The sequence below is a fragment of the Barbatula barbatula genome (assembly GCF_947034865.1).
Source record: "Barbatula barbatula genome assembly, chromosome: 2".
Taxonomy (NCBI): domain Eukaryota; kingdom Metazoa; phylum Chordata; class Actinopteri; order Cypriniformes; family Nemacheilidae; genus Barbatula; species Barbatula barbatula.
In genome coordinates this window covers 23,075,411-23,091,878 of record NC_136767.1, presented here as the reverse complement: position 1 = coordinate 23,091,878, position 16,468 = coordinate 23,075,411, and the positions used below count along the sequence as shown (strand labels likewise).

At 37.6% G+C, this 16,468-nt stretch overlaps 2 protein-coding genes across 2 annotated transcripts; one reads left to right on the top strand and one right to left on the bottom strand.

The window, feature by feature from the left end:
- The first annotated feature begins 1,120 nt into the window (after nt 1-1,120).
- On the top strand, nt 1,121-3,397 carry rpl36a (ribosomal protein L36A). Its single transcript, XM_079478451.1, has 5 exons — nt 1,121-1,178; nt 1,623-1,728; nt 2,289-2,356; nt 2,929-3,051; nt 3,317-3,397. Exons 1-5 carry the CDS (start codon nt 1,176-1,178, stop codon nt 3,335-3,337), a joined length of 321 nt encoding a protein of 106 aa, XP_079334577.1. The 5' UTR covers nt 1,121-1,175; the 3' UTR covers nt 3,338-3,397.
- On the bottom strand, nt 2,862-15,848 carry glra4b (glycine receptor, alpha 4b). The gene is made up of 10 exons (XM_079451144.1): nt 15,616-15,848; nt 13,973-14,067; nt 12,583-12,650; nt 10,790-11,013; nt 8,482-8,564; nt 8,247-8,384; nt 7,809-8,023; nt 7,497-7,655; nt 5,364-5,468; nt 2,862-4,819 (listed from the first exon to the last, which is right to left on the bottom strand). Exons 1-10 carry the CDS (start codon nt 15,684-15,686, stop codon nt 4,529-4,531), a joined length of 1,449 nt encoding a protein of 482 aa, XP_079307270.1. The 5' UTR covers nt 15,687-15,848; the 3' UTR covers nt 2,862-4,528.
- Nucleotides 15,849-16,468: the final 620 nt, after the last annotated feature.

Sequence of the window (16,468 nt, the reverse complement as noted above, 5' to 3'; positions counted from 1 at the left end):
CAATCCAAAATATCTTCTTCTCCCAGATGTCATCAATTTAGAGAAAGAATGTTACTGTTTGCCCCCTAGTCCTTACAGGGAGAATACTGTAGGCTTCCATTTCTAAAAGAGAACAAACAATTATAAGATAATTTGGATATAAGATATTACACACAAAAAATGTCATGCTGAATGTCGTATTACGAATGTTAAATCAGAATGCTTGTAAATACTTGTAAAACATATGGAAACATATAAACAGACAATGAAATCTGCTTGCCATCGCTTCATTCATCCGCACCTTTTATTTTCATAGACGGGTTAGCTCCCACACTTGCTTCTTCAGCTAATATTAAGCACCTTTAATTTTTGAAAGTCAACTTCTGTATACGCACATACCTTTAGGTTCTGGGTATAACAAGTTACTGGACGTTTGCTACAGTGCAGGAAACACAAGATACAGTTGACCTTTTGACACCACACGGTTTTTTATTACACCACACGCGGTATGTTGTCCATTGATCTAGCGTCAGCCTCTGACGTCACGCCCACACGCGCTGTTGCACGTTTGTTGGCTTTAAAATAAAAAGGGTTGTTGGCTTTTCTACACTGTGTGAAACATTCAGTTAATTAATCAATGAAATGAATCAAAAACAGTTTACTAAAAGTACTGCCAAACTAATCACAATATGTCATTTAAACCAGTTAACCTTAAGACTATTTTGAGAACTATGTAGCCTTATCATAGGACTGCGTAAGTGTTAAATAATAATTGTGCAATTTATATACAATAATAAGAGAAGCATAAATGAATTTTGAGCAACTTTATAGTCATAAAGCTATTATCATCCCAGTTTATAAATCAGACACTCCACTGGCTGTAATTCACAGAAAAGCATCCCTAAATGCATAAATGGATATTTCATTTCCTTTGTTCCCTTAGAATTTACCTTGATGTCGTTAGACATTAGTGCTCAATTAATCGTCCAACAATAAACCCAGCACGAAAATTATATACAACATTTCCATCTTTGAAACATGTTTATTCTTAGTCTCAAAACATACGTTTCTTCTTGTGCATCTCGTCCACTGGGTGGCAGCATCGCACACTAGCAACCCGTGCGGCGCGCGACCCGGTTATAATGCCGTGAGTGACGTCTACGCTTCCTCTTTGCTCCTGCGCCGCGAGGGCAACCATGGTGCGTAATACTGATCCGATGACTTTCTGTGATATCTGTGTTAATCCTCAATTTGTGAATAATCTGGACCCCAACAAACGGTTTACTTCCAATTGTTATGCTCTTGACACATTATAAAATGTTGTATGTTGTAGTTTGTGGAATAGATTATATGCTTTTCCCCCTCATCTGTTAGCTGGCGACCCGAGTCTTCATGTAGACGTTTCTGTTTGCTCGCTCATTACTTGAATGGGAAATAATACTAACTAAACGACAACGATCTTGTGTATTATATGTTGTTATAGTAATTATGGCTGTATATTGTATTCAGTCGTATTTTTAGCTCGTTTGGACTGCACTAGCGCTGATTAGCATAAACGCTAGTCCTTTTGGTGTTGTACGGCGCTGAACGCTTAGATTGTGTCATAGCGGCAAGATCCGTTTATAACGTGCGTGCATTTGCAGGTGAACGTGCCGAAGACCCGCAGGACGTACTGCAAGAAATGCAAAAAGCATCAGCCCCATAAAGTCACCCAGTACAAGAAGGGCAAGGATTCTTTGTACGCCCAGGGTGAGTCCACACATCCTGACGTTATAGAGCTAACGTTAGTTCACTCAAAATTGAAAATATTGTCATCTACTCGCCCTCAGGTTGTTTTAAAACTATATAAACGTCTGTGTTCTGTTACACACGCATGTTTGTGTCTGTTAAACCCCAAGAAATATATTTGTAAGCATGTTAGCCATTTTCGGTTTTGTGACATCCGCTACCGTAGTAGTAAAAGTGTAAATATTTTTAAATGTTGAGTTTATGTGAGAACACAAAGTGAGGTTCTTTTTGGGAAACCTTTAGAAATTTAGGAATACAAACAGTTCTAGGTTATCCCTGACTACCATTTTATTTTTGCCACTATGGCAGTCAATGATGTAATAGAATAGAAGATTTCTAACATTTTACTAAATATCTTGCGCTGCGTTCATCAGAACAAAGTAATTTATACATGTATGAAATGACATGAGGCTGCGTGAATGACAGAATTGTCTTTTTTATGTGAACTATCACTTAAGTTCACCCAGAACATGGATTTCAGTGACCAATGTTTGAACTGTGCATTTGTCGGTTGTTTACAGGTAAGAGGCGTTACGACAGAAAGCAGAGTGGTTATGGTGGACAGACAAAGCCCATTTTCCGCAAAAAGGTGTGTGAAGCTAAGTGTCATGACTGAGTTATGTTTGGTGTTAACTTGCCTGAAACCTTATCTGTAAGTGGTGAATTATTTGGCATTGTAGGATTATAGGTAAAAGTGGGCTTGTCGTGACATTTTGTTTGTCCTGAATAATACTAATTTATCTGATTCGAGTGGATTTACATTCTAATCCAGAATCTGGACCTGACTGGGATGTGTAAAGAAATGTAAAACACTCATTCTATTGATGGGTGTACTGGAATGTTATATGAAAATCTTGTTTTTCCAAATGATAATTTTCACATTCATCTTAGTTATGACAAGGTAGATGGAGAATCTTGTAACTTGGCCAGTTTCAACCCCCTTTTCTACTGTTATAATGTCCTACATAAATAAGTCTGTTACCTAGCCGGAAATATGCATGTTTATTTTTGGGGCGCCTGGCAGACTGCTGCTGACAAATAAACATGGAGTAAACCTAATTCACATAAACGACAGACATTGTAACAATACAGATATCTGTAAAGGTATGTTTATTGTTTACAATATTGTACATTTCATATACATTGTGGATTTCTATGTAGGCTAAAACCACAAAGAAGATTGTGCTGAGGCTGGAATGTGTGGAACCCAACTGCCGCTCAAAGAGGATGTTGGCCATCAAAAGATGCAAACACTTTGAGCTGGGAGGAGACAAAAAGAGAAAGGTGAGAGGAACACTCATTGGATGACCAGAGGTCGCTAATCCTGCTACTGGGGATCAACTGTCCTATAAAGTTTAACCCTAATCGAATGCACACTTTTTAGAGGTGTAAGATACAGAGAGAACTTTGAAAAGATGGAATATAAATGCACGTTTCAGAATTTATGATGTCTGATGTTTTAGCCACATACTGTGCATATGTATTCTGTCGATAAAATGATCTACAGCAGAGTTTCTTAACCGGTCTCTTTCTGTTTTGTCTTTTACAGGGCCAGGTCATCCAGTTCTGAGCTGGGCCAGATGCTTTTTTGTGGTTTTTCATCACTGTCAATAAAAGTTGTATACCGTAATTTTGTCCATGTATTTTATTGCACATATCGCCTGAATTTTGATTTATAAAGACATTTTGTGTGTAGTCTGAAATGGATTGAGACTGCCAATGGTAGGAAAGTTCAAGATCATTACATTCAACATGTACACGGTAGTGTCTTAAACTGAGCCAACTAAGTGCATTTTCCTTGCCTGAACATATTAGTTTTAATCAGTTGTTCTGTGAATTGACAAACAGGTAATCTATGGAAAACCGGAAGGCTTAAAGAGCATAGTTCATCCAAAAATAAAAATTCTGTCATGAATTACTTTTATTTGTTGCAAACCTGTATTAAGTTTTTTTAATTTTGACGAATGTTTGTAACCAAACAGTTCTTGGACTCCAGTGACTGCCGTAGTAGGAATAATGGCAGTCAAACGTGCCCCAGAACAGTTAGCATTCCTACGTTCTTCAAAATATAACGGAATAAAAATTATACGCAACGGTTACTAGTCGATGGGGTCCAAGAACTGTTGGATAAGCGTTCTTACAAATATCTTTGCGTTCGTCAGAACAGAAATCTATACAGATTTGGAACAACTCGAAGGTGAGTAAATGACAATTTATATTTTTAGCTGAACTATCAACCAGGCAAGTGCTACAAGAATAATTTTTAGTAATCTTTCATTCAAAAACCAAGTTGTGTTAATGTTACAACCTGAATTTTGTTTATATACTGGTCTTACTGTAAGACTAAAAAAGCCTATCTTATTTTAATCCATTTTATTTTAGACATGTGCATCTCTGACCTGCAGCTTTTAGGTTTTGAGAATCAAGAGACCAAAGGCAAAGCAATTCAACATGTACAGTAAGGGTTTATTTTGCTCTTTGTAAAAATATGTAGTTTTAGACACATGCATATTCACACGCATGCAGACGAGGAATGTGCGTGGCACTTCTGACAGTTAGCTTTAGAGTCAGCTTTCCTATTGCTCAGTGGTTAGAGTCAAAAACAAATGTATAATACAATGCAAAGTAATTAGCTTTGGATAAAGCGTCTGCCAAATGCATAAATGTAAGTCCTTGATTACACGGGGCAGGTATACTTTGATCTCACAAAATGGGGTGCTGGGAAGGGCTGCAGTCATGAGGAGTTGAGGGTCACAGAATCTTAAGGTCGCAGGGTATGATGAATTTCCTCATGTCTAAGAACTTTGTATGTGACCCAGTAGAAGACGTTGAATACGAGAAAGCTAAGTGGGAAAACTGCTCGTGAGATGGTGTCGATCCGCTTTGCTTGTTCCACGAAGCGGCGGCGGATATCAAAGAGCATGTGGCCAGGCGGAAGTCCCACGAACATGGCAGCGGCCTCAGAGAGTGGCCCGTCCCCTGACAGACAGGTGTCCATCCCGTAACCCATGAAGTACAAATCCTGATTCTGTGATTCCTGATTCTGCTTGTCCTGAAGAAACATAATTTAATCTCAGATCTTCAACCTTAATCTTTTTCACACATTAAAGCCACAATATGTAAATTTGAACCACCAGATAACGCACTTTCAAAACAACAACAAAAAGCAAAGCTAAATGTAGGAGAGTGGAATTATTGGACATGTTGTTTTCACCATACAGAGGCGCATGGAGATCACCCATCATGTTCACAGACGAGGTAATTAATTAATTTTATTTTATGTCATCGTAATGAATTAGCTTGCAAGAAACGTGGAATGTAATGCTAGGTATGCTGTATTATTTAAATAGAAATTCTCTGGATTTGCACATTCTTGGGAAAATTCGGGATAATGTAAGTACACAATTGCATGAAATATATTGCACTGTGTAAGTGATTTTGGGGATATTTCACAATAAAATTCTTCCAAATTTTGGCTTAAATCAAACAGAAAATACCTTTGGTAACAATTTACATTTTGTATAAAAAGTGCATAATACATAACATGTACAGATTTCTGATTAGTTTTGTATATGTGTGAGTTTCTGTGCATATACCTGTGCGCAGGCGCTGCAACGGCGTTGTGCGTTTCTGGATGGCGTGCTCCCCGTCACATTGTTGCTTTTGTTTTTCATCTCTGTTCCTCCAGCCTGACCGGAAGCCTGAACACAAGAAAACAAACTTGCTTACAAATGTATTTATAATTAATCCAAACAATAAAATATTTCCTTCCTGCACATTGTTCAACAAACTATCAGAAATTTGCTTTGAAATCGGATCCTTCGAAATTTCCAGTGGGAGATTGGAGTGGAATTTTTGTTAATTTGTTAAGACATAACCAAGCCGGCAATCCCACATCCTCACAGCAGCATATTCATCCACAAGTCATTTAGAGTTTTAAACGTGAACCTATTCAATTAAAATAAAATTGGTTTGATAGCCAGTTTATTGTTTTTATAGATATGTTTTGTCGGTTTCAGCTGTTTTTGGGTGTTGTTTGATGTAGCGGCCTTCTTTCACTATTTCAGTTTTTCCCTTTTGCTTTCCATATAAATATCCAAACACATAAGCATTTGTGAGATCAGCAGTGACAGTATATTTGTACCTTTGGGAAAGAAAACTTTTCTCAGTGTGAGATGTGGTCAGTTTGGTGTTTGAGTTGAATCACATTGTTTACAGGTGATTGCTCTGGGCGAGTTATTGCACATAAGATATGACATTTGACTGCACAGTGTTGTATATGACTAAACAGCTGTGTGAAGCAGTGTGCACACATGTGTGTATTTTTATGTACATTGTGCCTGAATGCACTATAGTGTACACGCATGTTTGCATGTTGAATGCCCGAGAGCAACCCTTAGGCATGTGAGGGGGCCACTGAACTCAACCACAACACGCACACTACTGTTCTGCACAGACGCAACCTGCCCTTCAGGGCGATAGAGGAGGAATAGCAAAGGACAGGATGGTGTAATATTTATTGTTTGCTCTTTCTGGCAGTATAGTGTTCTGATGCACACAAGAGTTCTGTGCAGGTTTTACAATGTAATGATGTTCTCTCGGCGAACTGGTTAAGAGCTGGAGAAAAGAGAAATAATGACTAATGTCTCTGCTGAATAATACACCTGTGAAGAGTCTGGAAATAGGCTTCCATTCCAGCCAGTCAAATGTGTTACATTGTAGAAAATGACAAACATGTTTGAAATTAAAGTTTTTACCGTACAATTTTTCCATTGTGAGATTATATGACAAGCAAGCAGATTGCAAATGTGTATATAAGATGGTTTTAAATGTCTTAAAGGTGATGTGTGTCATTCTTTGAGGATCTATTGACAGAAATGCAACATAATATACATATCTATGTGTTCATGTGTATAAAGACCTTACATAATAAAGTGTTATGTTTCTATTACCTTAGAATGAGCTATATCCGTCTACAACGGTCATACACCTCGGGTCCCCTTGCATGGAATTCGCCATGTTGTTTCTACAGTAGCCCTAAACGGACAAACTGCTCTACAGAGCGCATTTCGGAAATGCGTTACCTCCTTCAAAGAAGCGAAAACGTGACGAATGTATCAAGTGCTGTAGTGCTTCGAAAGGGAGGGGGAGGGATGAGCAGTTGGCTGCATTTCACAACCTCACCGCTAGATGCCAGTAAATTGTATATACTGGACCTTAAAATTAGAACATTTTTGTTTATTCTGTCTACCAAACTCATCATATATCTTATCATACAACATTTCGCTATAGCTGTAAAACAAGTGAACACAATCAAACTGCATTAGAATACATTGAGACCATCATTCTTGTGAATAGTACACCCAAAAAATTTAAATGTTGTCATCATTTATTCACCCTCATGTCATTTAAAACCTGTATAAATTTAATTCTTATAGAGAACACTAAAAAACATATTTTGAGAAATGTCTCAGTGGTTTTGTGTCCATATAATGGAAGTCAATGGGGACCAGTGTTGTTTGGTTACCAAATATATTACCCTATATATTCAGTCATTCATGTTTAGAATTACATGATTAACATTTCTTAGGGTGAACTGTCTGTTTACCTGACCTTGTCATCTCTCTTTAGAGAACATCTGGTTGCCATCATGAAAGATCAAGGACACAGTGGGCCAACAGTCTCACTCAAACATGTTGTGTATGTAAGTGTTTTTGAAAGGCACTTACGGCTCTGTGGCGTTGTTCTTCCCGCAATTTTCTCCTGAGTCTGAAGAATTCTTTGTGCTGCCGAGAGACAAAGTTAACGGCTGCGTACTCCAGCAAAGCAGCAAAGACAAACAGCAGGCAGACTGCCATCCAGATGTCAATGGCCTTCACATAGGACACCTATGCAAATGCAGAATCATAATTATAAAAACCTTCTGTATTAGAGCAACATACCATTAAAAATCAAGCATTGAAAAAAATTATAAATAGTCTCTTTCAATAGACAAATCAATAGTTGCTGGTGTATGGATGGATGGTTTTTCTGTTTCCTACCTTAGGCAGTGATGCTCTGGACCCAGAGCTCTGTGTCGTCATGGTAAGAACTGTAGTAATGCCCAGTCCAACACGGGCAGGGGCAGCATCCATATTGATCCAGAAAGAGACCCACGATAGGATGACTGTTAATAGGCTGGGGATGTACATCTGGATCAGGTAATAACCCATCTGCCTCTCCAGATGAAACTTAACCTCTATACAGGTAAACTTACCTGGGTGAAACACAAACTCAAGGTACGCATACTTATGATAAGGATAAATCAATTGTGATTCCAAATTATTAGAATGGAGAAATATACAATTATATATTGTATATATATATATATATTTCAAAAAATATATATTGCCCAAATGATCCCTTATAGTTAAATTGATGATGTTAGCCATGACCTTATCAATGGTGCACTAAATATTTTGCAGTGAAAGTGCTGGTACCAGTGTTGTAGTGTTTTGTACAGTAACCCAGGTCCTTCTCCTCCTTCAGGACAAACTGGGGAAGCACAAGGTCATCAGTCACTTGTACCGGGCCTTCATCCAACCACTGAAATATCAGATCATTCATAGTGTAGCCAACTACACAGAAATAAAAGAGAGAGACTCATGGTCATACAGAAGAGAAATGAAAAGAAAAACGTGGAAAATGCGAGTTGTTGCAAATTGTATGTCTTACAGCTCTCGAGTTGCATAGTGCAGGTCTGTATATCCATTGGGAAATTCTTCAGATCCATAGGACATGACAGAATCAGAGTAAGTCTAGAGAAAGAGTAAATGAGATAGAAGTGATCCTCTTAAAAATGTAATTGTTGCTCAGTCATTTGTATTTTAAAGATGACCAGTGCTATATTGCCACTCAAACAAAAACATTTACAGATTCAAAACTTAACATCGCAGGTTCTTTTCTTTTTTGAACCCAAACAAAAACTCATGTCATTAGTCACAAGTAGTTATTTTATTCTTACCTCTAGATTTTTCTGTGGGACCCTAGTGGTCTATGAAATATAAAGAAAATATTATATTAGGGGTCCCTGGATCAGGATGTAACCCTGTAAGGATAAATGGGTTTGGAAGATGGATGGGTCTCCGAATAGGCTGAAAGTCCCTGGGTATCTCAGCTTATCCGGATAAAAGTTCCCAGTTTAACAAAGCAAAATCTTTCCAAGCATACCCTGGAACTTTCTTAAATACACCTGGTTGGAAATCAGCGGCCTAAAGGATAAATTGTCAGCCTTCTGAGCATTGTGGATGTGGGTCCCATCTGGATTGCTTAAAGCCTCTCGGTGTCCTGTGTTGCACACTTCACGAGAAGAAGAACATACAGTGAGGGAAATATCCCCTGCTGATTTTCAAAGTTTGCCTGCTTACAAAGAAATGAAGGGTCTATTATTTTTATGGTAGGTTTATTTTAACTGATAGATATGGAATATCAACCAAAAAATCAGGGACATTCTTTTATAAAGGTTATAAATTGATTTGCATTTCAGTCAGTGAAATAAATATTGGATCTCCTACCAACCAGCAAGAATTCTGGCTCCACAGATTGGTGATGTGCCTATATGGACAACAGATTAGTCCTGTCATTCCTAAATCAACTTATGTATAAAAAAGATGCCTGCCAACAGAATCTGTATCTTCCATTTGAACCTTTCCATCACCATGATCAAGACCAAATTGATTTCAAAGGATGATCAGGCACAAGATTGTAGACCTGCACAAACCTTGAATAGAAATACAGACAGAAGCTTGGTGAGAATGAAACAACTGTTTGAGCGATTATTTGGAAATAGAAGAAATACAAAATAACTATAAATAGCTCTTGGTCTGGAGCTCCCTGCAAGATTTCTCCAATGAAGTAAAGATGATTATGAGAAAGCTTAAAGATCAGCCAGAACTACACAGACAAGACATTTCAAGACAGTTGGGACCACAGTTAGCAAGCAAACCATTGTTAACAGGCAACGCCAAAATAGTTGAAATCCTAAAGCAGCCACAAGGTCCTCCTGCTCAAGAAGACCAGTCTGGCTCTTCTGAAGTTTGACAATGAACATCAAAATGTCGGAAAGGCTTTGTAGAAAGTGAATTAAACAAAATGTAATCCTGTTGTTTTTGGTGGGAGAGAGATGCTGACTATGACCCCAAGGACACCATCCCTACAGAGAAGCACAGTGTTGGAAACATTATGCTTTAGTTCTTTTTCTCTTTTGGGTACAGGATGACTTCACCGCATTGAGGGGCTGAGGGACGGGCCCATGTACCGTAAAATCTTGGACGAGAACCTGCTCCCCTTTACTAGATCACTGAAGATGGGTTGTGGATGTTTTGACAAAGACCCAAAACAACCAAAAAGTTTTTCAAGGAGAAACATATGAAATTTCCTAGACAGTCTCAAGACCCTAGTCCTATAGAAAATCCAATTTGCTGAGCGACAGCCAAGAAACCTTAAAGATTCACAGAGGAGTGGACTAAAATGTATCCTGACCCAGGTGCAAACCTGGTGACCAACTTTTAGAAATGTCTTACCGGTGTGCTTGCCAAAAAGGGTTTCTCCACCAAGTTCAAAATGATGTTTTGCTCAGAGATCAAATACTTATTTCACCGACTGAAATGCAAAACCTTTATATAGAAAAAAATCCCTGATTTATCAGTTAAAATAAACCTTCCATATGAATGATAGACCAATCATTTCTTTGTAAGCAGGCAAACTTACAAAATCAGTAGGGGATCAAATAGTTATTTCCTTCACTGGTTGAGTTAGAATAGCTTTGAGTCCCCTTAGGTAAGCTTTACAAATGGCGGTGGGGACGGATAGCCAGCACAGGATGGCAATTTTGAGATATATGGCGTAATGTAAATCCAGATGCTGACAGATAGAGGATGTGAAACTGGCTCTTTCCATACAGTTTGATCGTATTTGACGGTTTATCATCTTTCGTTTAACAGTTTGGAAATATTTCATGAACCTCTGGGGGGCGATATTGCACCTGATGCTGTACAGCACATTTCCATTCTGGAAAATCCTCAGCAGTTTGTTGTCTGTGGTGACCTCGTGAAAGTTGGCTCCTTTCTCATTGGCGAAGAACAGATCTGGCTTCCAGATGGAGTCCAGCATGGATGGGTCTAGATCCAGGGAGTTATCTGGATATTCTTTATATGCCAGCCGAGGGTCATTCCACTGCTGCCGTAGAAAAACATTAAGCCGGTAGTCCTGCCAAGTAAGAATGAATCATTAGATTATGATTATAGATTAAAATACATCAACGAGTAAAAGTGAACACTACTTGAGTATGAGTATATTTTCAGAGTTACATGTTTGCATTCTAGCTATCACTCAATATCCATCAGCATAATAAGGTAGCTATAACTACATTTTATAACTCAATAATATTTTTTATTTTTTGTCGATCACACATTAATGATTGTTCATTGCAGTAGCCTTGTTGTTTCTGTGGTATTGGTATAGTTGCTAGGTCCTCCTGCTCAAATAATTCTTATTGTGACCAAATGTATGATGACTGTGGTACGTGGTTCTTTCTGTGACTAAAAGCAACTTTATTTTGAATGGAAAAGATTTTTCTTATTTTTGTTTTATTCTGTGAATCACTGACAATATTTTTTTCAAATTTCAAATAAAAATATTGATTTTGTTGGCATTCATTTACAGAAAACTGGAGTAACAGGTAAAGATAACAGATTAGATGCTCTTTGTATTTACAGACCTCAAACACTACACAAAGAACACAAATTCAGATTTAAGCAATACAACAGCGATATTTGTACATGTATTTAGAAAGTTTTAAAATAAATATTTTATGCAATAACCTCGATTTTTATCACAGTTTCAAGTGTCTTGTCATCCTGAGGTTGATGTTGTTGAAATTCAACAGAGATTGGAATGGTCACAATACTGCCATACAAAAGCAAAAGACCTTAACTTGCTGGATTGTGGAACTGTGAAAAGGGACTTTACATTTTTTTATCTGTTATCTTCTCGTGGGCTTTTCAAAGTTACAAATCATTATGCTCTTGAAAAACAACCAAATGTACTCAAGATACTAATCCACATGATAATAGAGGTCTTCAAAAAATAGCAATAACTGTTACTGCCTTTTGTCTTTGCATGGCAGAACACATCTATGCTGATTAAATAACATTTTTTAATGTTAGTTTTGAATATGAATGAATTTAGAGATTATAAGACTCCTAAATCATTCAATAACGTGCTTGAGCCTTGTTTCCGAGCAAAAATATTAGCATATTTCTGATGATAGCATATTTCTTCATATTTTTGATCTACCGGTCAAAAGTTTGGGATCACTCATTCTATATATATATATATTTTCCACATTTTTGAATAATAGTAAACCATGGAATAATACAGTTGAACATGTGGGAATTATGTTGTGACTAAAAGCATTCTACGTTCTATTTTAGCATCTCAAAGTAGTCACCCTATGACTAGAATTCACAAAATCATTCTCTTGGCATTTGATAAGCCAGCTTCTTGATGTCTCAACCCAGGATGCTTTTTAAACAGTATTGAAGGAATTTCCATACATGCTGGACTCATATTGGCTGCTTTTATTCATGATTCATGATATTTTTGTCAAGTAATCCCAAACTTTTGACTTTTGATATGTGTGTCATTCAAAGCAGATGTGACTAGTTTGATGGCTCCTCTGTTGGCCCTGTGTGATATTAATGATCATTAATCTGATACATATTGACAGGTGCTCTGAGAGAGTTATGTGAATTTGTTTTGTGTGTTTGCGTGTACCATGGTGGTCTCTGTGATGGAACCGAAGCTGTTGATAAAAATGTTGCACGTGACATTAACAGGAGGACCTGAAAATAAGAGAATTAGAGAAAACAAGAATAGAGCATCTTTCTTTTTTTTTGAGTGCAATATATATACATATAATATTTTCACTATACATTGCATGATAAACAGCTCAGGCAGAACTGACCTGCTGCTTCAATGTGTATGATAAAACAATGTTTCTTACAATGAATGACCAAATAATTAAAAAGATGATCAAAGGCTTTTACATAAAACATACCAAATGATCTAAAATGAAGCGTTTTTGTTAGCAAGCGTCTGCCTACGCACAAAAGAAACACTAAGTGAACCAGACAACTGTGAAGTGCCTGATTTACTTCACATTATTCCAACATATGGCTATGTTGATTTAGCCAATACTTTAATTAGAAGTCAGTTGCTGTGAAAGGTCTGCATTAAATATTTCATAGCAGTGTTTTATTTATTGATGAAACATACATAACATTAGTGATATTTATAGATGATCAGAGGGGACTTTCCCTCACACGCTCTGACAGCCACATGTCTGATGTAGAACAGACATGAAATATACAGGAGCTCAGAGACACCCACAGAGAGAGAGAGATAGAGAGAGATAGGGGGAGAGAGAAGAGAGATAGAAAAGTAAAAAAGAATGGATTGAGGTCTTTGGGTTAACATTTACTCAAGCAGACAGCACAGCACATCAAACGGCCCTGATGCCAACGGAGAAACTGCCCCTCACAGATTCATGCACAGGCTGTTATGACATTTTCTACGGAGAGAAATCTACCGTAAGCTGACAACCGTATCCTGCATGTTTCTGAAATCATCCTCATCACCGTCCAGAGTTAAGATTCTGTGCTGTGTTCTATCTGTTTCAGCTCTGAATGCCTGTCATTGTCTCTTGTTAAGTCTTTCTTAAGGTGAGGATGGTAAAAAATAGACTGGAGAACCCATGGGGCGGTCACATAGTTTAATGAGCTCTCATGTTGCTCTGTGTTTCTGGCTGCAGCACTATTTCTATATGTGAAGCTCAGAAAGAATGTAAATATATTTTCTGCTGAGGCCATCCATTTGTCCATTTGAGTTCCTGACAAAAACAACCTTTGTACAAAAGATTAAGCCACTCCAGCAGTTTTACCTCTGTTCTGTGCTTTATTATGATGTTTCACAAATGACCAAAATATCACTGAAAGAAAGTCATGGTTGGAAAGTGAGAATAAGAGAGTGAGATCCCGACAGACTTTCAGAAGCCCAAAGCAATGAGAAAACAATTTAAGCATAAGGGTTCCAAAGTAATATTTCTGTTTCTTCAACAGAAAATAAAAATACATTGCACTAAAGCAGTTCGAAATGGATCACGTACCTTTAAAGTTGGGTCTGATCCGAGCGTCATATCCTGATGTTTTCCCCATTAGTTTATCCAGGAAATCAGACGGTGACATTGGCTTCACCCTGCTGCTGGGAGATTTGAGCTCTTTACTAAACACACACCTGAGATACACATAACACACCTTAGATTTATCTACACCCTTCCACAACAGATTCCCCAGCATATTTCATATGAAATTCTTGCACTGCTTCTATTTAGCATGATTCTTAATACTTAAAAGGATCGCCCGCTTTTTTGTCTTCTAAAGAACACAAAATAAGATATTTTAAAGAATGTTGGTAACAGAAAAAAAGTTGGTCTCCATTCACTTGCATTTATTTTGTGTCCATAGTAGTGAATGGTGACCAACATTTTTTGTTTACCAACATTCTTCAAAATACCTTCTTTTGTGTATTCCAGAAGAAAGAAAGGAAGAAGGTGAGTAAATGATAACAGCATTTGCATTTTGATGTGTACTTTCCATAAACTAGTAAAATTCCTAGACATTATGTTTTTGAGTTTCACAATAAATATTAAAGTATACCAAAGCATTTACTAGAAAATTACAAGTATAGTATACATTGCAGTACACTACAGTTTTTTCATATGGATTGCTTTATGCCATGCCATATGATTGTCTTCAGTTTTTCTATTTTCTTCCAGTCAATCATTGATTCTCATTAATAAAGTTAATATTGATTTTGGAAATACACATTGCTTCATTTTGTAGATCTGAGTTATGAATTTCCACAACATTGCACAGCATACTAGGTATAGTAATAAGGTATGTTAGTATCGTGAACACCTTATCAGCACCTGCTTCAGTTTAACACTATTCCTGTCTGTTTATCTGTGAGATGCCAGTATTACAGAGCAGTTACATCTTTAGTGGTCTGGATGTAATTGTGGGTCGTTGTATGTGTTAATATTTCATTAAGCGAGAGTTAAAGTAAAAGTTTAAAATGGGAAAACAACAGCACGTCCTCTCAGGCGCCGTAAACCCCCACACTTTAAATATTCTTCCATATTTAGAGATATTTTCTGGCCCAGTTCCTCTGCAATTGTCCTGTCTGTTTGTGAGCGGAACTGTGTCAAATTCGATTTGTGGAAGTCTGAACTCCTTTAAACAGAACAAATAGGGAATCACAATGAGACACAATGAATTCATCCTCAGGTGAAGCCCTTATTGTCACTCTAGAACGCCAACATGATCCAGATAATAATAGTGAAATCTCATTATGTGGATTTGAACTTGAATAAATCTGTTGTTTCAGTGACTTCAGACAGAGCTGTCTCTACATCTCAACCTCATACTTTAGAGACCCAGATACATAAAGCTAACAAACACGCAGGCAAACACACAAACGAAACACAAGAACGCTCCATGGGATTAAAATAAACCCATCACCCATGAAGGCTTCTGGACTGCTTAACACACAAGCAGAACTTGCACAAAGACGCACAAATAGGGAAATTTAAACATTCGGGCAAGAATAGGTCATTGTAGCCATTTGGCACACCAGTGACACACACAAACACGTGTATTCCTCTAAAACATACACAAATCCATGAAGTCTCCCTTTTAAACAGTTTATAATAAAAAAAGAGGAATAAAGTCACACATGTGAAAAACTTACCTGATGACACCTTCAAACATCCACCAAACCAGGAAAAGCTCCAACAGGATCCTCCACAAAAGAGAAAACATCCTTTCACTCCTCAGCTGCCCGATTTTCTCCTCCGGTGTCCTGTGGCGAACGCTCAATAAGCAGATGTGCTTTGGAGGGGCAGGATGCCCATGCTGATGCTGTCTGATCTCTCCCTCACTAGCATCTGCCTGAGCACTGCATCCCCAGACGGGCACAATCAGAGATGTGCATCTAGGGGGGTCTCTCGGCTCATATTTTCTCTCTCTGGCCACACGCTAGCCTGAGGTGCGGTTGCACGGAGGGGGGAGAAGGCAACAGGGCGTAAGATACGTTTAAAGACTTTTAGAAAAATAAAAAACTGTGACACGACTCTACCTGAGGGGCTCCAGATCCACATCTTGGGACCCATAGCAAGAGACAGAAACCTGTCTATCTATCAATCTCTTCGAATAGATGTGGTCTGCATGATGAAATTAACTTGATAGACCGAACTGTATACAACACAGTTAAGTCCAAAAGATTGGTTTTGCTTTCTTTCCTGGGTACATTTTTACTACAAATTCTATTGAGAAAAAGATAAATCATGAATAAAAAAGATAGGAAAAAAACATAAATCTACATCTTCAATGTAGTTTCAAATCTTTGGACTCCTCTTCATAAGAAAGTGTATTTTAACTGGTTACCATTTCTTTTCCAGTGTGTCATCTTTCGGCTTTTTGAAGATAATATCATTTAAAAGCAAAAAAATATATATATTCTCTGACATTTTCAGAAATATAGCATGTTATGTAAATACTGTTGTCTAACGGTTATGGGAAGAATTGCCTTGAAAATTGTATGA

Coding starts and splice junctions, on each gene's coding strand:
- rpl36a (XM_079478451.1), top strand. Junction 1,729..2,288: donor GGATTCTTTGTACGCCCAGG/GTGAGTCCACAC, acceptor GGTTGTTTACAG/GTAAGAGGCGTTACGACAGA. Junction 2,357..2,928: donor AGCCCATTTTCCGCAAAAAG/GTGTGTGAAGCT, acceptor ATTTCTATGTAG/GCTAAAACCACAAAGAAGAT.
- glra4b (XM_079451144.1), bottom strand. CDS start 15,686: ATGTTTTCTCTTTTGTGGAGGATCCTGTTGGAGCTTTTCCTGGTTTGG. Junction 8,385..8,481: donor CACTATGCAACTCGAGAGCT/GTAAGACATACA, acceptor ATTTCTGTGTAG/TTGGCTACACTATGAATGAT. Junction 7,656..7,808: donor CCAGAGCATCACTGCCTAAG/GTAGGAAACAGA, acceptor GCATTTGCATAG/GTGTCCTATGTGAAGGCCAT.